The sequence below is a fragment of the Numenius arquata genome, chromosome 11 (assembly GCF_964106895.1).
Source record: "Numenius arquata chromosome 11, bNumArq3.hap1.1, whole genome shotgun sequence".
NCBI lineage: Eukaryota > Metazoa > Chordata > Aves > Charadriiformes > Scolopacidae > Numenius > Numenius arquata.
In genome coordinates this window covers 39022334-39046545 of record NC_133586.1, presented here as the reverse complement: position 1 = coordinate 39046545, position 24212 = coordinate 39022334, and the positions used below count along the sequence as shown (strand labels likewise).

At 59.8% G+C, this 24212-nt stretch overlaps 2 protein-coding genes across 4 annotated transcripts; one reads left to right on the top strand and one right to left on the bottom strand.

Annotated features, from left to right (window-relative positions):
* The first annotated feature begins 296 nt into the window (after nucleotides 1–296).
* GPX3 (glutathione peroxidase 3) lies at nucleotides 297–3291 on the top strand. The gene is made up of 5 exons (XM_074155628.1): nucleotides 297–492; nucleotides 1615–1768; nucleotides 2012–2129; nucleotides 2324–2423; nucleotides 2518–3291. Exons 1-5 carry the CDS (start codon nucleotides 406–408, stop codon nucleotides 2722–2724), a joined length of 666 nt encoding a protein of 221 aa, XP_074011729.1. The 5' UTR covers nucleotides 297–405; the 3' UTR covers nucleotides 2725–3291.
* A 705-nt stretch (nucleotides 3292–3996) lies between these two features.
* On the bottom strand, nucleotides 3997–17991 carry TNIP1 (TNFAIP3 interacting protein 1). 3 transcript variants are annotated; one of them, XM_074156386.1, is made up of 18 exons: nucleotides 17904–17991; nucleotides 12247–12417; nucleotides 11219–11341; nucleotides 10845–10927; nucleotides 10548–10616; nucleotides 8427–8618; nucleotides 8146–8240; nucleotides 7986–8067; nucleotides 7654–7746; nucleotides 7347–7412; nucleotides 7070–7201; nucleotides 6850–6978; nucleotides 6420–6542; nucleotides 5960–6085; nucleotides 5593–5673; nucleotides 5273–5467; nucleotides 4883–4973; nucleotides 3997–4533 (listed from the first exon to the last, which is right to left on the bottom strand). In XM_074156386.1, the coding sequence occupies exons 2-18, from the start codon at nucleotides 12386–12388 to the stop codon at nucleotides 4508–4510; spliced, it is 1848 nt and encodes a 615-aa protein (XP_074012487.1). In that variant the 5' UTR covers nucleotides 12389–12417; nucleotides 17904–17991; the 3' UTR covers nucleotides 3997–4507. The 3 variants fall into 3 exon arrangements, with proteins under 3 accessions (XP_074012487.1, XP_074012488.1, XP_074012489.1); XM_074156387.1 differs by having other exon boundaries at nucleotides 6850–6974; nucleotides 7066–7201; nucleotides 17904–17988; XM_074156388.1 differs by having other exon boundaries at nucleotides 7654–7743; nucleotides 17904–17988.
* Nucleotides 17992–24212: the final 6221 nt, after the last annotated feature.

Here is a 24212-nt window from a genome sequence, read left to right as displayed (position 1 = left end):
CTGCGCAGGATGGGGGACATTGCCTGGCGCCTCTCCCACCGCGCAGGTTTTTGAATCCCCACGTTCCTGGCTCATATAACGCCTTGCATAAATCCTTCGGTCCATGGGTGCCCCCCGCGTCTCTGCCCTTCCGAGGTGCCAGCATGGCACTGCCACCCCCCTCCTCCCCGCATCCCGCCCCCCCCCGCCGCCGCCGTCGTGTCCGTCCCAGGGACCACACGGTTAACGCAGCCTTCGGCCCGTCCTTCCTCCCGCAGATTGGCTCCCCCCCCGGCTCAGCCCAGCAGCTATTTCTCGGCTGCCGGGCTCGGAGGTGGCAGAAGGCGACAGGGAGAGGTGTGTCGCTTGTGTCGCTTTCCCCCGGGGGTGTGAGGAGGGTGCCCGCACCCCACGCCCGCCCCAGCCATGGGGGGCTGGTCCCGCAGCGCTTGGATTTTGCCCCTTTTCTTGGCTGGGCTCGTCCAGCCGGGGCAGAGCCAGGAGAGGGAGAAGGTAAGAGGAGGGGGGAGACACCACACCCCCCCCCCCCCGCAGGGGTTTGCGGAGGGGTGGTGGGGGGGGGGATGTGGCACCCTGGGGACCCGCCTGTCCCCAAGGCTGGCTGCAGAGCTGGCGGGGGCAGGAGTGGGGCACGGTGGCCCTGTGACCCCCGGGTGCCTGGATCACGGAGGGGGGGTGAGGGGGAGGATTTGGGGAATTTTGTGAGCTAGTATTTGCCACGGGGGAATTGCTGTCCTGGGGTTGGGGACAGAGGGGGTCAGAGCCTTGTTGTCCCCCCCAGTGACCCCCATAGGGGCAGAGCACGGGGCTTTTGTTCCGTGCACAGTGTCCAGGGGGGTGTACCCATGTTTGGAGGGTGCGGGGGGCTACTACGTCCCCATGTCCCAGCAGGCAGAGAGCAGGGGTGACTGTCACCCCCAGCCAGTCTCCCCACCCGGGTGAAGCAGAGCCCTGCCACCAGGATCCTGCCAGCCTCATGGAGACTGAGCTCCCCAGGCCAGAGCCCCTGTGACTTTTATCTCCTGCCAGCTCCCAAAATAGCCCCTCCGTGGCACTTGGGTCCCCTGATGGCAACAGGAGATGGGCTCCTTTGGGTTAACCCCTGCAGTGCCGCAGACAGAGGCTGCTCCACCCTGGCCCTTCCCGGCAGGGATCTGATCCAGCCCTGATCCCTCCTTGGCCATGGCACAGCAGCTCCTGGACACGGCTGCCCCTGTCCTAGAGGTCTGGGTACAGGTGTGGAGGGGGGGTCCTGCCTGCCAGCAGCCCCGGGGAGGCTGGGGATGGTGTCCCCACGGCAGCTCTGGTTGTTTTCCAGCCTCTCGCCTTCCTGCCTGACCCTGGCCGGGTAAACATCCCTCCAGCTGCAGCCAGCCCTGTTGCCTGGGCGTGCACATGTGTGCACACGTATGTGCATGCCTCAAGCCACCACAGCGACCTTAGCATGCTGGAGCCTGGCTGCTGCCAGCGGCGTTTGGGCCAGGAGACACAAAGCTGGCAGCTGCCATCTCAGCCAGTGCCAGGGCTGAACCTGCTGCTCGGGTTGGCGTGGGTGGCCGTGGGGACAGCTGGCAGTCGCCAACCTGGTCCCATGGGATGCTCTTCACCCCACAGGTGAAATGCTATGGCTCAGTGCAGGGCACCATCTATGACTACGGGGCCCTGACCATCGATGGGGACGAGTACATCCCCTTTAGGAAGTACGCGGGGAAGATGGTGCTCTTCGTCAACGTGGCCACATACTGAGGCCTCACCCTGCAGTACCTCGGTAAGGGTCACGCGGGGCACGGGCACCCCAGGGGACAGGGCAGGCAGTGTCACCCAGGTGTGCAGCCCTTGGCAGGTCCCCATGGTCCTTCCTGCCCCGGGAAGCTGAGGGAAGGAGGGAAGGAAGGGGTTAACACCTGCTCCCCAGGACCTGGCATGACCAGGGATGCTCCAAGGGGGTCAGTGTTGGTGTGGGACAAGCCCAGTCCCCTGCTAACCCATCCCTGGCTCTGCTTGCCTGCAGAACTGAATGCACTACAAAATGAGCTGGGTCCCTATGGGCTTGTCGTCCTGGGCTTCCCCTCCAACCAATTTGGGAAGCAGGAACCTGGCCAGAACTCAGAAATCCTCCCTGCGCTGAAGTGAGTACTGCGGCGGGGGCTGCGGGGCACTTAGACCCCCAGGCTGGGCTGGGGTCCCCAGCAAGGTGGTGGGTGTGTAGGCTGCAGCTCCTACTGGCTGTGGCCCCCAAAAGCATGGGGCTTGGGGGCATCCCCTAGAGCCCCCATGCAGCAGAGCTACCTGTTGCATGATATTGCCCACCCTCTGCTTGCAGGTACGTCCGGCCAGGGGGTGGCTTTGTCCCCAACTTCCAGCTCTTCCAGAAAGGAGATGTGAATGGGGCCAAGGAGCAGAAGGTCTACACTTTCCTGAAGGTGGGTGCCACGGTGGCGGGAGGTGTGGGGGGACAGTGCCCAGCTTGGTTTTTTTGGGGGGCAAGGCAGTGATGTGCTGGCTTTCCTGTTGCAGAACGCCTGTCCCCCGGTGGCGGAGGAGTTCGGGAACCCCAAGAACCTCTTCTGGGAGCCTCTGCGGAATCATGACATCAAGTGGAACTTTGAGAAGTTTCTGGTGGGCCCTGACGGCGTGCCTGTCATGCGCTGGTACCACCGTGCCAACATCGCCGTCGTGAAGAATGACATCATCACCTACATGAGGCAGCAGCAGGGCCAGTAGAGGCAGGGGATGCCGGCTTAGGGGGTGGTTCCCCCCTGAGCTGGCACCCCCCTCACTGTTGCAGGGCTGCTCCCTGTCTGTCCCCTCCTGGGATGCTCCCCAGCAGCAGGAGTCAAACCCTGACCCAGCACATTGTCCCCTCCGTTGCTCCTGTCCCTGCCACCCCCGAGCTGGGATGCTGGACAACGTGGTGGCAGAGACCTCAGTGATGGGAGGGGAATGTTTCCCAATAACCCTATGTCCCACTTCCACCCTTGGCAGTGACATCTCTTCCTGTCCCACCAGCTTGCCCCCCTAGTGCCCCCCCCTGCTCTGCCATCCTGGGCAGTGGGGGGATGATGGGGCTGGTCGCCCCTGGTGCAGAAGACCACGTCTCCATGAAGGCTTGGCCCGAAAGCCCCCGGCGTGGGGCGGGCCTGGCCTGATCCTGCTGGGCACGGAGTAGCTCTTCAGTGCATTCAAGCTGCCTGTGGTCCCGGAGCAGAGACGTGCTCCTCTCCCGGCCGGGGATGGCCAGCCCCTCGCCCCCCGCCATAGAAACACCAAATAAAGGCTCTGCAAACACACAGCCCCGCTTCTTGGCCAGGGGTAGGGGGGGGAAGAGTGGGGGGCACAGAGACCAGCCTGGGGGTACCAGTGGGGTGGGATGGCTCCCGGCTAGAGAAAAACTCGCGTTTTTTTCAGGGCAACTGCAACTGTGGCTTTACCACCACAGCCCAGCGTTTGGGGAGATGATGGTGTGTGTGTCAGTGCAGAGCACAGGGGGCAAAAAAGGGGTTGGGAGCAGGGACCAGCCCCCAGCAATGAGCATGGCTGGGCCATCATTCCTCCTGCTGTCATGCGACAGCCACGCTTACAGAAACAGGGTTGGTTTGTGGTTTTTTGTGGGTTTTTTTTTTGTTTTGTTTTTGTTTTTTTTCCTCCCTTCCAGACTTGTTTTCCTGGAGCAAGATTGGCTCTGTGCATTTGAGAGGCTGGCCCCGAGCCCATTCCTGCAGGAAAAGGCTGAGGGAGGAGCGGGAGCAGAGGTTTCCCTGCCCTGGCAAAGGCAGTGGGGCAGGAGAGAGGAGGGCAAGGGGCTGAGCCCAGCGCCCAGAGGGAGGTGGGGGGCATGCACTTAGGGCAATAGATCCTGGGGTGCCCATGCAGGGGTTGGGTTCTCCATTTCTCACTCTAGCCCCATGGTATACACCTGAGCACATGGGGACCAGTGGCCCTGGCAGCCCTCCCAGAGGAAGCCGCTTTCAGGATAAAAATGAGAGAGACTCAGCTACACTTCAGTCCTTCAATAAATACAAAGACACCAACCACCCTCAGCCCGGGCTGCGGCAGGCACCCACCTGCCTGCAAGCGTGGGATCTCCCACCGCTGGGAGAGTCCCCCCCGCTGTCATGCACTGCTCCAGGGGTTGAGCTGCCCCGAGACCCACAGCGAAGCCCCCTGGACTGTGGCAGCTCCTGGGAAACGCCGTCTCCTCTTCCCTGAAGACCTGGCTCGGGTCTACAGCGACACCAGGCCTGATGCCTCACGGGGAAGGGGACGGCCGCGGGGGGGGCTGACCCTGTGCTGGCCACCACCTCGATGGCACCTCGGGTCCTTCCTTTGCACCTTCCCCGGGGGGATGCACTGCTGAGCCGTTCCTGGCCATGGGTGCAGCCATGTCCACCACACGTCCACGCACCGGGGGAGGCAGCTGGAGGAAGCTCCTAGATATATACACACGGGCACACACACACACCCTACTCCTCTTCCACCGGTATCGCAGCTCAGCCGGTCCTTGGCGTTAGGGCAATCCGGGACCTGCCTGTTCTGAGACACAAGAAGGGTGGCATGGGGTGAGCATGGCTCTTCGTGCCCAGACGAGCCCCGCGGGAGGGATGCCAGCCATGGGGTGGCCACTTCCCCTGAGCACAGATTGCCATAACCCCACGGGATGCAGGGGCTCAGGCTCTGTCTTCAAATTCTGCGGGGAGGATGCAGTAAGGACCGATCCCATGGCAGAATTGTCCCCTCATCTGATCAGAGGTTGGGGCTGAAGGGAAACGGTCACTGCCTGGCAAGGTCCCCCACCATCCCTCTCCCTAGTGTCTGGCCAACCGCCTGGGGCTCCCAGGGTGACAGAGAGGGGCCCTCCCCTCGCCAAGGGTCTGAGCCTTACCCAAGTCCTTGGGGACGGGTTTCACCCCAGCCACCGCCTGGGCATTCTGGCTGCGAGCCATGGCGCAGGGCGGGCGCCAGGGGTACTCGGGCTGCAGGAGGAGAGGGAACAGAAACAGCGATTTACCGGGCATGGGAATCACAAGGCTGCGCTCCATGTTCAATTGTCAGCATGGGAGGAGGAGGAGGAGGAGGAGGAGGAGGAGGAGGAGGAGGAGAAGGAGGAGGAGGAGGAGGAGAGGGTGGAAGAGGGCTGAGCATTCACGTGACAACAGGACACGTGCTCAGCTCCCTGCTTGGCAACTCGGTGGCCCCGGAGGAGCCACTTGCTTGGTAGCGAGCCCCGGACCTGCTGGCATGGGACCCTTGTGCACCACAGGTAGACACTCACCGGGGAAAAATGGTGGAAGTTCTGTCCTGGTGTGTGCTCGCCTGGCATCGCTGGTGGGTATCGGATCTGCTGCCACTCATCGAAGCCATGGTACATGGGGTGAGCCACGGGGGAACTGTACTGGTATGGGTACATGGGACAGGTAGGGCCCAGCGGCCCTGGCAGCGGCTCAGCGTGCAGCCTCTCTCCAGAAGCCTGCAGGGAGCCAGGGAGATGCTGGGGAGAGCCTTGAGGGCAGCCCACCACCCACACCTCCATTGCCCGGCTCAGAGTCGCCCCTCAACAGGAGACTGGGAAATGTTTTTCCCCCCCACCCCTACCTGTTTGTGCTGTTTCAGCAGCTTCTTCAGCTTCTCCTTCTCCTCCTTCTCCCTCTGGCAGTCATCCTTGGAGGCCCGCAGCTGGGAGCGAGAGGGGGTTAGTGTAGTGCCCACCCTGCCACCCCTGATGCTGTGATGCCCCATGGGATGCCCACACCCGTATGTCCCCCCCGTGTCAAACTCCCAGGAGAGGGACAGGGAGAAAATGAAAGGGGATGACAAGTGGCAGCAAAACCACCACTCCACCCCTTCTGTCCCTGCTCCAAGATGGGTACAGGGGCCATGACACTGTGGACCGGCACCTCTGATGTACCTGGGGGGTCACAGCATTCCCAAGCTGCTGCCCGCGGCGCCCAGCACTGCTCACCTGGTTGTTGGAGAGAACCAACTGCTTCTGCAGCTTCTCCAGCTGCTGCTTCAGTTCTTCCTTCTCCTCATTCATCCTCTCCCTGTCACTCCGCTCCCGCTGGAAGTCCTCCTCGAAAATTTTCACCTGGCAGGAGGGAAGGGTATGGGTGCACCTGGCCAAGAGTGGACACCTCCCCCAAACACTCCCCATCACCACCATTTCCTCCCCTGACCCCAGCAGCTACATCAAGCTCCAGGCAGGAAGGTTGGCATGATGGCCCACAGCTCCAGTGGTCACTCCAGCTGAAGGCCTGGTAGATGCTGAGCTCAGTCCCCCCTCCCCACCACTGCAGCACAGACACCCAGCTAGGGCTGCTGGGCTGCTCCTGGCCATGCTGGGCTCTTTGCTGGGGGGGTCCCAGGGCACGTAGCTCCTTTCCCACCTCTACAGGAGGAGAAGCCGCACCATCTTGCCCTACCTGCTGCTTGAGGAGCTCGTTCTGGGTCAGCAGCTCCTGCTGCGGCATCTTCCCAGCTGGCTCCATGGTGCTGGCAAAGATGGGTGGTGGGGATGCCTGGACATTCAGGGCCTCCTCTAGAGCCTGGAGAGGAAGAAGAGAAGGGAGGGAGGGTCAGAGCAAGCTGCTGTGCCCATGACATCTCCAGAGGGCCATGACATCTCCAGCATGGGAAACAGGTATAACTGGGCAAGAGGGATCACAGAGCCCCCATCCTCCTTTCCTGGGAGCCTAAGGAGATGTGGTGGGCATCATCTGACAGAAACTCCCACCTGGGCAAAGAGCTGGGTAGGAGGGGGTTGATCAGGGTCAGTTTTGGATTTGAGAGAGGAGAAGAGGCTAGAGAGCATAACAGATGTTTTACAGGGAGGGGTTGTGTCCTGGCCCCCACCTTGTTCAGCCTCTGGATCTCCTTCTCCTGGTACTCCCGCTGCCTGGTGACGGGAGCCAGCTGCTCCTGCAGGAACCGCATTCTCTGCTGCAGGTCCCTCACCTCCATGGCCAGCCTCTCCTTCTCTGCCTGCAGGACCCAGGGAGGGGGGAATCAGCCAGGGCAGGGCGACGGGGCCAGCAGCTCCCCAGCTCCCTGTCACCCTTCCCATGGGACTTGCCTCCTCTGTTTCAATCCGGGACTTGGCCAGGAGCAGCTTGCGGTCGAAATCACGTTGCTTTTGCTCCCGCTCTGACTCCATCTCAGTCAATGCCCTTCGGGCCTCAGCCAGCTCCTGGTGCAGGTCCGTGACCTGCCGGGAGGGAACAGGGATGTTGGCCTGCCTGGAAGGATCCACACCAGGGGGAAAGGAGGCACAGGCAGCCCCAAAACCTTCCCCCACAGCCAGTCTCCCAGCCAGCCCAGCAGATACGTGTTCCCTGAGCACCCAGCCTTACCTTCTGCTCATACTTCTGCTTTGTGGCTCGGAAGTGCTGATCCCACTGCTTATTCACCTCCAGCAGCTGTGGGGAGAGATGGATGGCTGAATGGGAGCCCAATCCCTGTCCCAAGCCAGCCGTGGCGGTTCCCCAGCAGCCTCCCGTTGTGAAAGCACCTCAGGGATCAGCTGGATGGAGATCCCAGCTCCAGCAGTGCTTCCCCGTGGCTCCACAGCCCTGCCCCGGTCTCCCATGCCATCCCAGCTCCCCACCACCCACTCCCACCCTGCTCCTGGCAGGGCCTCCCTCCCAGCCTGGTCCTCACCTCCCTGCGCTGGTGCTCCAGGATCTTCACCTTCTTCTCCTTGGCCTCCAGCTCTCCTCTGCCCGGTGCCTTCTCCACTGCAGCCCCACTCTGCTGGACGCGCACGGGGGGGACCCTCAGGGCTTTTGCGGAGGCTGTGCCCGAGGCCGGCTAAACACAAGCCAGTTCCCCTTCCCACGGCCTCCCCCATCCCCTTGAGACCCCGAGAAGTCCTGCCGGTCACACTGGGACAAACTGGGGACCCCGATTAAAATGAGGCCACCTTTGCTGATGTGTCAGCGGGCTCCCTGCCTCCTTCCCAGCCCTCTCTGAGGGCGATGCTGTTCCCTCACCTGCTGCTGCTCGGCAGCTTCCCTCTTCCCGCTGTCCTGGTTGCTCAGTGTCACCATCCTCCGGAGCTCCTGGTTCTCACACCTGTGGGCAGGGAGGGACGGGTCAGCGGGAAGAAGCACCCAGAGCAGCCCCATCCCCCTCCTCACCAGCCACGCTCACCTGAGCTTCTCCAGCGCCTGGTTTCTCTGCTCCAGGTCCCTCTCCAGCTTAGTTCGCAGCTCCTTGTTCTCACTGTGCAGTGTCTCACACAGCGTCTGGGGAGCAAACACCAGCAGCATAAGGACCGCTGCCAGCCCCAGGAGCCTCCTTGGCCACCCACCTTGTCCTGTCACAGTGGTGGGTGTCCACCTCAGGGTGGACAGGACAGGCTTGGTGGGGGGGAAAAAAAAAAAAAGGGGGGGGGAAAACCCCCATGAAGAGCCTGGCCAGCCCTCACTCACCTGCAAGAACGATGTTCTCTGCTCATTCTTGTGCACCTTGGAGGCCAGGCGCTTGAGCTCAGAGGCCATGTAGCCCATGCGCACGAAGACCTGGTCCTTGCTGGCCTCCTTGGCACAGCCACTCAGTGTGTTCTCCAGCTGCTGCAGCTGAGGCAACAGGTTGGCGTCCTCATTCAGTGGCTGCTCCAAGTCCTGGGGATGGAAAGTGGATGAAGCATGATCAGATCGGTTCAAGGAGCAGTGCAAAGGTCCCTCTTGGGACATGTGAAGCTTGTTGCCCATCCAGGGCCACAGTGTGGAGCTGGGCCAGCACTGAGAGGCTCCGCAACAGCCCTCGGTATGCCTAAAAATTGTGTTGGCTTTGTAAAGGTTTGATTCCCAGCTGCTGGAGATGGGACACCGAGTCCCTGGGTGGAGGAGGACATTACAGCAGGTCTCCCAGCCCATGGATTCCCCATGCCCTTCGGCAGTCTGAGCAGACCACACTCCCAGCTCACTCACAGCAACGGAGTCATCTCTACACCTCATCCCTTTGTTCCCCTGAGCTCTCCCCGTTGCCATCAGGACTAGAAATCCCAGCTCCTGAGACTGTCCTTTCCACAGATCCCCAGCCCATGCCAGGAGCTGAGGTCTGCCATGTGAGGAGTGGTCTTACCCCAGCCTCCGTCTCCTCCTTCCTCCCATCCCCCAGCATGGCTCTGCAGCTCCCCTGCCTACCAGGGCACACCAGGCACCAGGAACTCAGGCTCTTTGGCAGGTGGCAGTCAAGAAGGTGATACACGGGATTTAAATGGTGGCTGGGAGAGCCCAGGTCAGGGCGCACCCACCAGCGTCATGGCACACCCCCACCCATGAAGGTGGGGTGTCCCCAATGGGCTCATCCTCCCCTGGTGTGGCTGGTTAACTCCTCCATTGCCTAGGAGACACTGCAGGCACAACACAGCCACCCAGGAGGAGGTGAAGACATGCTGGCACACCTTTGCCCGCATCGATCCCAGCCCCGCTGACTCACCCAGCCGCCCGTGGGAATGCCCCAGGCAGCACCGTTTGGGGCAAGGAGCCCAGGGTGACCCCAGCACCCCAGTCCTGGGGTTTACAGCCCCAAAACTGCCATGGGAGGGTGTGTGTGGGGCACAGCACAGCTGAGTCCTCTGGAGAATGCCACCCCATTCTCCATCACCCCACAGCTGCACCCCAGGGGGGGTCCAGCAAGACTCAGCCCCTCCTGGAGACTCTCTGGCCAATGCAAACGGGGATGTGCAACGACAGCATGTCCCCTTACTGGCATTGTCCTGATGTTCCTCCCCCTTGGGCTCTTCATCCCTGCTTCCCTCCCTTCCAGCAGATACAAAAAGCTGGAGTAGGACAGGACGGGGCACTGCCAGCCAGGAGGACATTAAGGTGGCAGCAAACGGAGTGCATGGAGGTACCTTGGCTGGGGTAGACCCTGTCAGCAATGAAAGGGCTTGGAGAAGAGACCTGGTCCTCCCACACAGTGAGGGACATCAGGAGGTGAGCGTTAGAGCATTGCTGACAGCTCCTCAGGTCATCACAGCCCTTCCTGTCACTGTTATGTGGCATCTGGGGACACCAGTGTCCCAGTCTGGCTGGGGCTGCTTTGCTGGCCCCATGCCCAGGCAGCCCAGCCAGGTCACTTGGTACTTGGGAGCCCTTGCCCTCAGAGAGCAGCCTGCACACTGTCTCCTCTTCCTGCCTTGGCCAGGCGAGAGGAGCTGGGACACACGTGCCATTGCTCCCGAGCCCTCCGATCCCAGCGAGACACGGGGAGGACCAGCCACGGGGCTGTGTGGTTCCCTCCTGCCCTCGGACTGGCCAGGTCCCCTCACTGTCATCGGTGGCAGAGCCTGGGCACTGCAGCATAAGCACTGTCCTGGGGGCCACACATGGGCTGGCTCTGCTCTCCTAGGAACACCCCAGCGTACTTTATCCCTCCTCTGCCCGAGGGCCACTTTGACACGGGTGCCCCAGCCCTGCCTGTGCCTGCCAGCGGCTACGCTGCCTGTTTGCACACCCTCCCATGTCCCCAGCACCACCACTGCGCCAACCAGCTCGACTCTCCGCCCGCCGCCCACCAAATCCTGCAGGTACCAGGGCACTCACCGCTCTCCCGCTCTCCTGGGGAAACCCCTGCGCTTCGACAGCAACGATCTCGAACTCCGAGGAGGATCCCTGCAAGGGGAGGCAGCCAGGTCAGGTCTCCCTGGCGAATGACAACCCAGGATGCCCACCATGCGGAGACAGGGACAGCTGGGATGGGAGCACAGCGGGGAAGCTGATCCCTCTGTTCAGATTTATCCCCATTTCGAGAGACTAAAGGCTGCCTCCTTTTGCTTTAACCAGATGGAGGGGTCTCCCTCCAGCCATGCCAGCACCAGCTCTCGCGTTCACCAGACTCACACTTGGAGGAGATTTCCGTCTTTCCATGTCCGGCTGGGTGCTGCCTGGGGCAGCCTGTGTGGAGCTGGGATCAGGGCCAACGGCTGCAGAGAGGGGAGAGAACATAGCAATGAACATTTTGGAAAGCAGAGCCTCTCCCTGCCCAGTGTGAGGATACAGAGAGCAGGCACCCTGCAAGGTCAGGCATCGATGGATGGTTTCTACCCCAGCTATGGGGACAGGACAGAAAGCTCCGTCCAGGAGAAGTGAGGACAGCAGTGTTTTGAGACGACAGGGCTGCAAGAAACCTTCATGAAGTCCTTCACACCCTCTCCCTTCCCCTTAGGCTCAGGGTCCCGAGCCATCAGGTCATCCTTCCTCAGTGAGGCTCTTACCTCCAGTTTCCACCAGGTCCTCCAAAGAAGATGAGGCCATCAGCATTTTATTGTCCTTCACAAGGTCCTCTGCCTTCTGTCGCAGCTTGGATGCCTCCACCTGGGACTCCTCCAGCAGCTCTCCTGTGGTGGAGAACAAAGATGCTCAGCCTCCCTTCCCTGAGCGCCTGCCCTCCAGCAGCTCCATCCACCAGCATCAAGCCCCCTGCTCGGGGGGGGGCAAGAGTGCCAGCATGGTCCTTCTTCATCCAGAAACAACTCTTCTTTGCCAAATCCAATGGCAAAGAGATGAATTTAAGGCTAGGTGGTGGACCTAGAGGTGCAGGTGCAGCCTGCCCGCTTTGGGGTCTGGCACCGGCAATGCAAATCCTCTCTCCACCCCGAGCGGCTGCTCCCACACCAGTAGGTCCCAGTCCCAGGCAGGGGCATGGTGACACGATGGGAATCACGAGGCAGGTGGAAATTCGTCTGCAGAAGCGGGACTCGAAAGCGGAAGCTGGGTCACGAGACCGAAAGCAAAACCAGGGGCGGGTGGGGGAAGGCAGCCAAGGAGGGGAAAAGAGGTGGCACGACTTGGCTGGAGAATTTCAATGCTGGCATGTCCCCGCTGTTGTGGGAAGCGCCCAACACCAGGGTCTTTGAGCAGCACCCGGGAAAAGCCCCTGATGCGACAGGGGCTGCAAAGGTAGGGGCTGTTGTCAAAGGCAGGACAGACCTTGGCATCTGCAACCTGCCACTGCATGACTCTGGGAAACCAACCTTGCTCCATCACTTGCCTTTTTTCCAGCCATTTATCCCACCAAAAAGCACCCCAGGAGTTCAGCAAAAGCCTTGCTCCCTCTGCACCCCTGTGTGAAAGAGCCCAGACATCCTGCTCAGCCCCCAGGATGGGGAGAGCTTTGCTACTGCCCCACTGTCAAGACTCCCAGGTTCTTACAGCCCCCTTCCTCAACAGGGCAAGAAACCCCCAGGCTCGGTGGGCACAGGCTGGGCTGCCCCGAAGGCAACCCTTATCCCCCAGCAGTTACCGATGGACTTGATCCCCTGCATCTTCTCCTTCAGCCGGATGTTCTCCTCCACCAGCCGCTCAAAGGCCGTGGGTCCATTCTCCTCCGTCCCCCCACCAGGGTCATAGATGCGGTAGGGTCTTCTCCCTTCCATGCCCGCCATTCAGTCGCCTACCTCCCAGCCAGGCATCCCTGCAAGGCAATGGAGCATGGCATCACCTTCCTCTGACCCCAGACAGTGCCGTGGTCTCCTGGTCCCAACCGTGGGGGGGTGTCCAGGGTGTCGTGCTGGTGGAGGCAGTGCTGCCTCACTGCTCACCAGCCAGCGGAGAAGTGTCCCAGGTGAAGGCACTTCCCCCTCCAGCCCTGCTTGGGGTGAACGTGCCACAGTGACTCATGGCCATGAGAAGAAGTGTCATGCGAGGAGGCATCACCAGCAGCCCTGCTCAGGGCTGGCTCTCACCACTGTGGGGTGCGGGAGTCCCCGAGGAGGTCACAGCCACCTGCCCCTGCATCCCCAGAGGGACAGAGACACAGCCCAGAAGCATCCACCCACGCCAGTGTGGACCTGCGGACTGTCACTGGGGCATCCCGCCTGCCACAGGTTATTTTTGGAGGGCAGAAAGGGTTGTGGGGAGCTGTCTGGGGAGAGGCGGTGTCTGCAGCTCCAAAAGCCTCAACCTGCAGCTGGTGGGAAGTTTGGGGAGCACCTGGGGGGGGCACAAGCCCTGGCAGCCAGCTAGGGACCCACTCTGCCATCTGGCTCGGCCAGAAATACCGGCTGCCAACGGCACGGCTTCCCAAATCAGAGCATGGGGAACAACGAGAGCCAGGAGCAGAGTATGAGGAGAGGAAACACCCGCACGCAGCGAGCTATTTGCTTTTTTAATTCCTTGCACTTGTGGGTGACCCAAGGCCTCCACTTGCTGAGGTCTGGCCTGGGGATGGCCGGGCAGCATCCTGGCCCTAGGTTTTGCCCATCTCCTGGGGGTGAGAAAGCAGCTGCTGTGAATTCCAGCCCAACTTATCAAAAATATACCCCTGGTGCCAGGTTGCTATAAACCAGGGCAGTGCAGCAGCTGAGACAGCCCTGGGGACGATGCCAGCTGGGAATGGTGTGCTGCCCGCAGTGCCAGCTGCCGGGGGACACCACCAGAGCACCCCCAAGTGCTCTCTTCCCCCCCATCCAAAGCAGCTGGGTGCTTGTAAGCAGGGGGGAGCCAAGGAGGGGGGCACTTTGAAAGAGGACGGGGGGGAAGGCCATACCCGAAACCGTCTCGACCTCAGACTAATACTCACACCACGCGCGATCCGGGCTGATCACCGGGTTAGATGACCTGCCTGCCAGGGAGCGGCAGGGACTTTCCAGATGACAACTGCCACCTGGCAGCATCCGCAACCGGAGCAGCAATTAACGCCTGCCTCGGCAGCAGGTAATTACACCCGGGCTCAGCAGCGGTCTGCTTTTGGGAGATGCATCTGTCGGTAGGTCTCACCTTCTTCCTCCTCTGCGGGTGCTGCCAAAGCCCCCCATTGCCCACTGCCCCCCATGGGGACCTGGCACCCTGTCCCAAGCAGCTGGGGGTGGTGACGGCCAGGAGCTGCCCAGCTGCAGAGTGGGCCAAGCAGTAGCTATTTCTGGAGCCCATAGCAGCTGACAGGAAGCCGCAGGAGCACCAGGGCAGTTTCCATGCTGTGGGTCCCGGTGTTGGGCAGCATCATCACAGGCGGTATGAAATTCCCCCACCACCACTCCCCACCATGGGATGAGAAAAACTCCCAGAACAGACATGTTGGTGGGCAGGATGGAGCCCAGCGTGGCGGGGTGGCATGCATATGGCCAAGGGACCTCCGTGGCAGGGAAATACCATCACCTGTGGCCATGCTACCAGCCTGGCCAGCCTAGCAGAGGAAAGGGACAGTGTCACAGGCAGGCTGGGGGACCTGAGCCTGTTTCTCACTGGTGTCTGGTCACCACGTCCTGCTCTAGATCCAAACCTGGGGCTCTGGGAGGAGCTGGTTGGCAAAGCGATCTTGCAATGAGCATCTCGTGGGGTGTCCATGTCCTCTGCCAGGATGAACCAAGGTCTGGGTCAGGGAAGGGGAGGACAAGGTGTTCTCTCACATGGGACCCTTTCCCCATGCAGGTTTGCAGCAGCCTGAAATACCAGCCTCCATTTCCTTACATTCCAGACCCCAAAACAGGGGTCTCTACCCTGCCCCACAGCACACATAGGTCTCCTGCCCCCTGCACACCCCTGCCCACAAGGTAAGGTGGGACCAAACACTCAAACCCAAGCTGCACTGACCACCTCACCAACTGGCAGAGCTCACTCACAGCAATCCCATATTCTTCCAGCTGGATGGAGCCACCAAACGCCTCTGCTATTCCCAAATCATATGGTTTTATCAAGGATTTTTCTACCCAAGGTCTGCACCCTCACCAGGCGGTCAGCAGCAGAGGGGTGGCAGGAGCTGTTTCCAAGCAGCAACTGAGAAGACCTGAACTATCTCCAAGTGACAGATGGACAGACAAGCCACAAATTCACCAGCAAACAAAATCCAGCAAAAGGGGAGCATTTCTGCAGCATCTGAGCCCATCACCGGGGTCAGGGCAGGGAGGAACAGTCCCACTTCTGCAAGGAGCTGCTGGCACTAAGCTGTCACCCTGGGGGACAGGACCCTAGACCAGGTGACTGTTCCCAGTCGTGGGGTTTTTTTTGGTTTGGGTTGTGGGGGGTTTTTTTTTCATATTTTTTTTTCCTTAAGAGTTCTGAAAGGTGAGATTTGCAGTGAAAAATCTCATGTTTCAATAAAAACAGAGGGGGAGGAGAGAGAGGACTATAGACCAGCACCTAACGATGGTTAGAAACACAAAGCAAACACAACTACCGCACACTCCAGAAGAAACCACCGAACCACCAGAAAACACTTATTTTTTTGCCGATCAATAGTTTCCAAGCGAATCTGCTGGTATTTCACAGCCCCAGGGGCTGAGGGCCAGCCACGGACCATGGCTGCCCGGTAAAGCTCACCGGCTCGGTGCCCAGCTGCCGGCAGAGGCTGCCAGACGCCACGGTGGCCCGTGGGCATTGCTGGTTGCAAGCAGGGCACCAAGACCTTTAAGTAGTAAATTTTTATGACAACTCAGCAAAAGGAGAGAGGAGCGAGAGGGCAGGGGAGACTCCCAGGAGAAGATGAAAGCAGCGCAGCTATTTAAATGCCACCCCGTGGCTGGTGAGCGAGCTGGCACCATGTAGCCATGGCCAGGCTGTTCCCCACCGTGCAGCGCTGCCAGGGCCACCAGTGCCACAGCGGCCACACAGAAGCGGGAGAAGGAAATGATTCCTGCTTTAAAATTACCAAACAGCTGAAGATACAAAGGCAGAGGATGTGAATCCTGTGCTGGGAGTGGGCTGGCACCGCTGGAGGTTTGCTTTCAGCAGCGAGCCCCGGGGTGGGGACCAGCCTCCCGAATCCACGGGCTTGGCAGCCTGTCAATTCCCATCCCGCAATCCATGGTGGGGGCTCAGCCCAGCCCTTCGGAGAACGGGGGTTTTCCTTACCCCGGCGTGTACATTCCCAGGAAGTCTCCTCTCCTCCCCACCAGGATCGCACAGGGCAAAAGCAAATCCCTGCAGGCTGCCAGCATCGTTTTCCCAGGGCTGGGGCTGCTGGGCCCCCGGCATCCCTCCTCCCCAGAGGAAAAGCATAAGTCACTCAGATACTATGGAGGGATTTTTTTTTTGTTTGATCATTTTACTGGAAATCAGCAAAATGCCACAGCCCTCAGCCTGGTTTCCTTTTCCTCTCCAAAGCTCCAGCAGCTCCCCAGCCAGGGACAACCATTCCTGGGCTGGTCTCATTTGCAGGGAAGCAAAAGCAGAGCTGGTTTAGGAGGAAGCAATAATAAGGAGAGTTTGTGGGCACCACAGGCCATCGAGTAATAAAAGAAAAGGAAAGCAAACATTGCAAGGGTCAGGTCTCAAAGGGAAAGGTCTGAACCTCCACTTGAAGCGTTCTTTTTCCCAGCCTTGCCAGCTGCGGAGAGGGTGGGAAAGGGGAGAGCCCCATCTGAAACACAGCAGATGTTACAGATATGCTCCGGCCAGAAATCCCACCCTCGCCTGAGAAACCCACCTCCTGCAGAGGCTTCACAAAACAACCTGCTTCCGATGAGGCAGCCAGACCCGGCGGTGGGGGTTGAGCAGCACGGTGGGGTTTTACGCAAGACCCTGTCTTCTCTACAAAGACATCTTGCCTCACGTTGTCTGCTCCGTTTCTTCCCCCCGCAGAGCTCGGTGGCTGTCATGGCTGCTTGACACAGCACTCAAAAAGCAGAGCAAGGCACGGCCACCCCTTTCCTTGCCGCTCCAGCACAACCCAGGTGACTCCCGTCCAACCTGGCATGCTTCAGCCAGGCAACCACCAAGCAGCAGAAGACAGCGGCACCACAAACTTACACCAGCAAAGCTACCTCTGTCACCCAAAGCGTAGGAATTGTTGCTTCAAAACAAAATCTGCAATGCCATGGGAGTAGATGGTTCCGCTTCCTCCACCCACGAGTGTTTTGTACCAGCTGCTGGCAAGCAACGACCCACGGCACCGTGCTAAATAGGTCTGTTTGGCTTAGGTCAGGCCGAAAGGGCGTCGTGGGATTTCTTGCAGAGCCAGGAACGATGCCAAAGGCTGCAAAAAAAGCCTCTCCTCTTTACTTATTGCTTACTTCGCCTTGCCACCGAGACAGGTCTCAAGGACGAGCCTGGCTGGAGCCTTCCTGCCTCCAGAACTCACGCCAGCGCCCAAAGTCCAGTCTCCCAGCTCCGGCACGCTCCGGCGGCCTTTGCCAGTGCTCCCAGTGAAATCTGCACTCCAAAAGAGCTTGTGGCAGCAGAACAGCTCTTACTCATGCAAGTGGATGGAAATAACGAGCCAAAGGGGGAAATGTTGCATTTGCCTCCCTGGTAGAGGGGGGAATGCGATAGCCCGGTCTCCCAGAGGCTGCGGGTCCCCACCAAGTCCCACCCAGGGCTATTGTCACCCCAAAGCAGGGCTGACAGGCAGCAGCTTTACTTTCCTCTGCCCTCGGTGGGGGGAGCTCAGCCCGGAGGGGAGGGAGGGGAGATGGGGAGGCAAGCTGGGCACCACCTCCGGTGGGGATGCTGGCATCCCCACTCTGGCTATTCCAGCCTCTGGATCCGTATTTTATGTGGATTCTCCATCAGCTGGGGGGGATCCCTGGAACCTCGGCCGCCCCCCCCCGCATCTTCCTTCTGAGCCCTTCTCGTTTCCCTCTCCCAGTGAATCCGGGCTCCCCAGCAACCACCCTGTCCTTTCGGGAGCGGCGAGGGGAGCCAGCAGCCCCTGCCCTGCCCCGGGAGCGGGGAAATCGAGGCACGGCACGACTGTCGCGACTCACCCGCGGCACCCGGGCCGGTCCCTGGGGGGCGGAGCGGCCCCGGCCCCCTCCGGGGTTTCACCCCGAAGGCCCAGCAAAACCAGCAGCTCCAGAACCGGCCAGATACAGCCAACACACAGCCCCGAGCTCCAACAGCCCCTCCCCACCGCCGGGACCCCTCACTGGGGCGGCACGACCCGGTGCCCGGTAAGACCCCGGTGCCCCAGGCAAGGCCCCTGTCCCCAAAGGGCGGCAGGCCCCCGTACCGCTCCGAGCTCACCTGCCAGTGCTCCTCCGAGGCGGGGCAACCGCCGGTACCACTGCCGGTACCGGTGCCGTTCCCGGTACCGCTCCGCTCCGCCACCAACACGGGAGGAAGCGGGGGGGGGGACGAGGACGGACGGGACAGGGGTTCCGCCCCTGGGAAATTCCCAGCCTGACGGACAGGCGCCGCAGCCAATGGGCGCGGAGCGGAGGGTATAAAAAAGGAGGGCGGGGGAGGCGGTGAGGAGGGTGGCTTGTTATGGCGGAACGGCGGCTGCGTGTGTCTTGGTCCCTTGGGGCTGCAGGGTGTCCTGTGGACCGCCGCCACACACACACACCCCCCCCCCCGGCGTAGTGGGGTCTTGAGGGGCGGAAGGAGCGAGTCTGCTCCATGTCCAGGGGGGGTTCCGCTCGCTGGGGAGCGGCAGGCCCGAACCCAGCAGGGGCTCCCCCAGCTTATCAAGAGACAAAATGGCGGGGCCGAGGGGAGGGCAGGGCTCAGCCGCGGCGGCCTTCCTGCAGGGGGGGGGGGGGCGGAGGAACCTTCCTGGTACTCCCGGTGCTGCTTGTGGTTTGGGGTGCGGGGAGGCTCTGCTGAGGAGACCCCGGGCCCTTGGCTGCTCTGGCAGGTGGGGCATGGTGATCCCAGGCTCTCCCTTCAGCCGTGGGAGGGAGGCTTGTGTGCTCCTGTGGGTCCGCTGAGGCTCACCACACCTTTCCTTCTTGGTAGCTGGAGCAGGGAGAATTCCCTACCAAGTCTGTGTCTCTGACTTAACGTTACACAAGGAAATTACACCCCCCCAACTGGAGCACTTAATTACTAGGGATCCTTTTCCTCTGTGCTGCTGCTTTGATTATTGTGCATTCAATCAATCAGTGCAAGAACCCCAGGGAACACCTGGTTCCAGGTAGCTCTTTGAGACTTGCTCCATAGCTAGCCGATTTTCTTTCTTGTGTTGGTTTTGCCAGAAGGAAGGTGTTTTATTTTTATATGTATATATAAAACCAACAAACCAGAAGCAAAGAAAGCCTGCTGTAAGGAGACATGCTGCTTGCTCTCTGCCTGTGCTCCTGACACATACTCCTCTAGGTGGCTGCTGCTGGGCCTGTGGACGTGTCCTTCACTGGCCATCGTGCTCTTTCCAGCTGTCCCAGTCCTGGCTTCCTACTTGGTTCTGTTCAGACAGTCCCACTGCTTCTTGGCGATTTGATGGTTTGAGGAGTTAGAAACAAAACCAACCTCCATTCCCTGACTGCTCTTCCCTCCAGCCAGGACATCGCCCTGGCTGGGTTATGAGACAGCTCAGGGGGTGGTGGGACCCCAGCATGCTCTTTGGCTGTCCTTGTGTCTGAGGTCTCAACCGGGGATGAGACAGGAGGACCCCACGGGCTGGCAACGTTTTCCTTTTCGTTCCCTGAAGGGCTTGTTTCAGCCCCAGAGGCCCGGTGCTGTTCTGTAAACCCTCGGAAAACCTGGCTTCGAAGTTAAACGCAGTCCCGCAGAACCAGAAAGCATCTTGTTTATGAGATAATGTCTCAGCCTGCAAAAAATAGCCAAACCTCGCTCCATCTTGGCCACACTCGCACAGAAGAAAGCATCGCTCTACTCACCCAGCTGGGTCGCGGAGGGGCTCGGGGCGGTGAGAGCCCTTTGGGCCAGACGCTCTCCAGCTGCAATCCCCAAATGCAGGAAGGCCGGCCCGGCTGAGCTTACTTTTAGGCATGGAGAAGGGGAATTCCCCATGATGGAGGTCCCAGACAGCCTCTATGTGGTTTTGATAAGGAGCCAGGCACTGCTTAAAGGGCTCTCCTGTGCCGTTCCTTCCAGGGGCTGCCGAGCCCTGTCAGGTATTAGTCAGCAAAAGGAAGAGGGGGGGGGGGGGCTGTCGTGGAGGCTGTGATTCACTTGGACAACATCATTCTCCTCGCCTGGTTTCTAAGAGGCTTCTCCCAGTTCGTGAGCATGTCATGCTTCTCCCCAGGGAACCTGCTGTGTCTTGCGAGAGGCGTCGTCACTGTCCCACGCGTGTTTCCATCCCATTCTTGTCCATCTCTGGAGTCAGAATGGGATGCATCTTCCCGAGGGAGCGGGGAAGAGCTGGCTCTGCCGGTGGAGCTGGACAGGTGATGGTGTGCCAGGGTTGCAGATAGACTCTGGAAACCATCCACCAAAATGACTGATGGTCAGAACCAAGGCTGGAGCCAGCTGGTGCTGGAATAAACACCGGGGATTTAAGCGTTTCTGTTTTACAGAGGCTGATCCCAGCTCCTCGCCAGCAGGCACGAGGTGGTACCTGGCAGGGGGTTTGGTCTGCACTCCCCAGACGTGAACTGCAAGGACTGAAAAGCTCCCTGCTTTAGTGCGGCTGGTTTGGGTGGTAGGAACGTGGCTGCTTGGCAGGAGGGGTGAGGAGCCAGGATTAATTTCTCTATGAAAATCAAAGGTTTTTGGTTCTGTTGGTCCTTCCTCATTCCTTTGATCCTACTGTGCTCCCAGGAGAGAAAACTCACCTGATGGCAGCTGTGATTCATGAGCACGCCTGTGTGGCTGTGAAGATGTGTTCATTGCTGACACTGTTACATACGAGGGGGGGGTTTTTTGGCACGGAGGGTTGGGTTTCGGCACCTTCTGTGGAGGCTCGTTCACGTGAAGGCAACTTGATTGCTTCCATGTTTGCTGTGGGAAACGGGGTGAGAAGGAGCAGGGACGAGGAGCTCTCCACCCCTGTGCTCCCGCTTGTCTCCAATCAGGCCCGGCTTCCTCCACGTTGACCCCACTCAGGGGTGAGCAGGGTGGGCTTTGTGCCTGCCTGGTGGTGGAAATCCCTTGTGGAAGTGGATCAGCAGCTCGAGGCACCTGATAAATCCGCCCGCCCTCAGTGCTGCTGGGCGAACGGGGCACATTTCAACCCTACTGGGGTGACTGGTCGCCGTGCCAGGGAGCTGGCCCTGGAGCAAGGTGGGAGCAGAGGAGATGGAGGGCACAGCACCCCAGGGCCACTGGTGGGCTCAGCTCTGTGGGGGGCTGTCGGCATCACGAGCAGGTTTCGCTGGGGGCTGCCGCTTGTGCTGCGCTGATGGCAGCGAAGGGAAGCAGAAGGCCAACAGTGACGCTGTGGGAGGAAGCTCCGGCCGCAGGAGGGGATTTCCAGAACATTGCGATCTGCTGCCTATGCAAATCAGGAACTCAAATTAACCTGGCAGGATGGGAGGGCTCTGGGATGGAGGGCAGGGGAAGGGAGCCTGGGAGAGTGGGCTGCCGGGAGAGGGAAGGAGGGAGCGTGGAAGGGATCGGGGTCAGCAGAGGGATGGAGAAAGGAGATGCTGGGGAGGGATCTGGCTACCGCCAGACCTCCCACAGCGCCCTGCCTTCGCAGGGGCTCGGAGTCACACCGTGGCTTTCCAGGGATGCCGGACTGCTTTCACGTTGCTGAGTTTACCCTCTCGCTGAATGAGAGCTCCCTTCTCTCTCTGCCTCTGGCGTGTGAGGCAAGGCTCAGCGTCACCCGCTTTGCAGGAGGAGATCACCACCTCCCGCCTTCCTCCAAAGCCTCGCCATCCTCCCCCTCTCTCCTCCACAGTCAACAGGGGATGGGTTATGGTGGGAGCTGGTGCAGCGCTACACTGGATATGCCGAGAGCTGTGGGAACTGGGTCTGGGAGCGCTCAAAGGATTTCCTTGTGTGCCTTAAGCTTTGGATTATTCAGAGTCCAGATTTGCAGGATCAACAACAGGCGCAAAAGGGATTTTCCCCTCTTCCTCTCTTCCCAGGCCGCGTCTCAGCCAGTTGCAGTGCCTGAGAAAAGGGATTGTCATCATGTCCTGGAAAGCCAACTCCAGGGGTGGTGGCGTGGGGAAAGCGGCCTCAGCAAGCTCAGCCATTTCCCCAGCCTTATCTCACTGTGGGGAATGAGCTGCCCTGTGAGCGGCACATGGATGTGAGGGGCAAGGCTGCTTCTTCCTCCTTGGGCTTGGGAAGAAGAAGAGCTGAAGAAACCTCTGCTGGTTCCCAAGACTCAAGGCTGGGTTTCTCCCCTCTGGGGGAAGTGGAGGATGGTGGGTGCGATGGAAGTGGCTTTCAGATGTTGCAGCCTTGGGCCAAGGACCAAGACCGACATCCTGTGTGTCTCTGCACCAGATATGTCTCTTCCCAGGGTCTGGTGGTAAAGAGGATCTGCAGTGGACCCCAGAGCTGACTCAGAGGGAGAGGTCCAACCCTTTGCACACCAAATGCGGGTTCGCGGGGTTTTTTGGATGTCGCAACCTGTGAAATCTGGTGTTGGCTTTGCCTGGAAGTGAGTCCTTGCCCCCGGCATTGGCGGTCAATGTACAAAACAGCCGGGTGCTGGTGTGTAAATCCCAGACCCTGGCAGCAGCTTCCCTCTGCCAACCCTGAAGGCTGAAGCTTCCGTGGGTGGCCAGCATGGACTTGTCTCCAGCCCTTGCCCTGCTTACAGCCTTTCTAATTCTTCCCCTTTTTAGCGCCCATCGTTTTGTCCTCCCCTTCTCTTGCCTTTGAACCGCTTGCCTTCTGGTTGATCACAGAGGCAAGGCATGAGATCTGTGACTGATTGCCCTCGAATCAGGCTGGCTGAAGTTGGCGGATGGAGCGGAGGTGTTCCTGGAGAGCGGTGCTATGAAGGGTGTTTTCTGTAGAGCTTGGGATGCTACAGGGATAAACCTACTTTGAAGGGACGATGACATGCCTACATATAGAGGCTTTCATGGGCAAAACAGTCCTCACGTGGGGAATTTTTATTTAATGTATTGTCAGTTAACACAGATTGCTAGTGAGTAATTTGGGCATTAAACAAAACAAGTGTTCTTCCTTCCCAGGCTTGGCTTAGGCCAAACATATTCTTTTCCCTTCCTAGACTTGATGTTCCTTCTTTCACCACAGGTTGCACTCACTCCGTCCCAAATCCTTTGACAAGGTGACAGGTCACATCACCACCTGGCTGCCACTTCTCTGAGCTTCTCATTGGGTTTCTTCCACTCCTCTGTGCTTCCCTGTGTCCCAGGGTCCACAGCCTGTCTTGGTGCTGCTGGTCCCTGGTTTGCTTGGTGCTGCTCGTCTTGGTTTGCTTGGAGTCCTTCTAAAGTAACACCCCTGCCCAGCACCTCCTGTGTCCTTCTGGCTGTTTTTAACCAGAACATCTTATTTCTCTGGGCCTGGTGCAACAATTTAAATGCCGCTGGCTGTTTTCTGCTCCAGCTGTAGCAACCACTGTGGGAGACAGATTACTATGGAGCTGGGGCAAGACGAAGGCTTTTCGGCAGCAGGACTTTCCAGGAGAGGGAGTTGCTCCAAGGAGGAAATCCCATCCCGCTCTCCCTCCCTGTCCCCAAACACTGTTTGACTCTGGTATCTTGCTCTCATCGTAGGAGCAGTTGGCAGTGGGTGCCAGGGAAATTCCTGGCCTTGGGACTGATGTGTTGGGGTCAGACGGGCTTCCTGGTGGTGGCATCGTCCCAAGCCAGGCTGGGGACTGGCCCCGAGACGCTGCCTGGTCTCACTTATGGTCCTGTGCTGCTCAAGGCAGCCGGGAATCACTGGTCACAGGCTTATGAATCCTGGTACAGTCAGAAACTTCCCTGGAGTGTTTATGCCTGTGCCTGGGGAATGCACCCCCTGTACGCACCCCAGGAGCCTCTGTTTTGGCAACAAGAAGGATGTTTGGCAACATCTCGGTATGGCGGCTCGCGTGTGGAGGCCCTGTGCTAATGCTGAACAGATTCACCCCCCTGCTCTGGAGGACCAGAGCTCTGCTGCCCCAAATCCAGCTCTCCCAAGGATGCCAGGCCGGGGCCTGACCCCTGAGCCCCAAAACTTCCTTGGACATTGCAGCTGGGTCCCTGAGAGCACCGTGCCCGGCTGCAGGGACGTTGCCCTGGGTGGGTCTGGCTCTGCTCCCTGTGGGTGCCATGCCAGGACCAGCTCTCCGGCAGCCTCACACCTCCGCTGTGAAGCTGAGAGCCGCAGCGCTGAGCCACAGGAAGAGACAGGCAGGTGAAGGTTTGGGTTATATCCTCCCTTCAAAACATCTTCTGCATCTGCTCAAAGCCTTTGCCCAACAGGTTCCTGGCCAAACAGGTGACCCATAGGCTGCTTTGGGCTGGGGTGCATTCAGCCCCCCCAGACACTGCCTGGACAGGGATGCCCGTTCCTACTTACACACAGGGACAAGACGGAGGAGCCCAGATCTCTATGGGAGAGGCTGCAAAAGCTTTAGCCAGGCTGTTTCCCCCCAAGAGAGGTGATTTTTGTTACAAGGGGATGTTTTACAGGAAGGCATCAAGGGAATTTTCAGTGGAATAACAACCA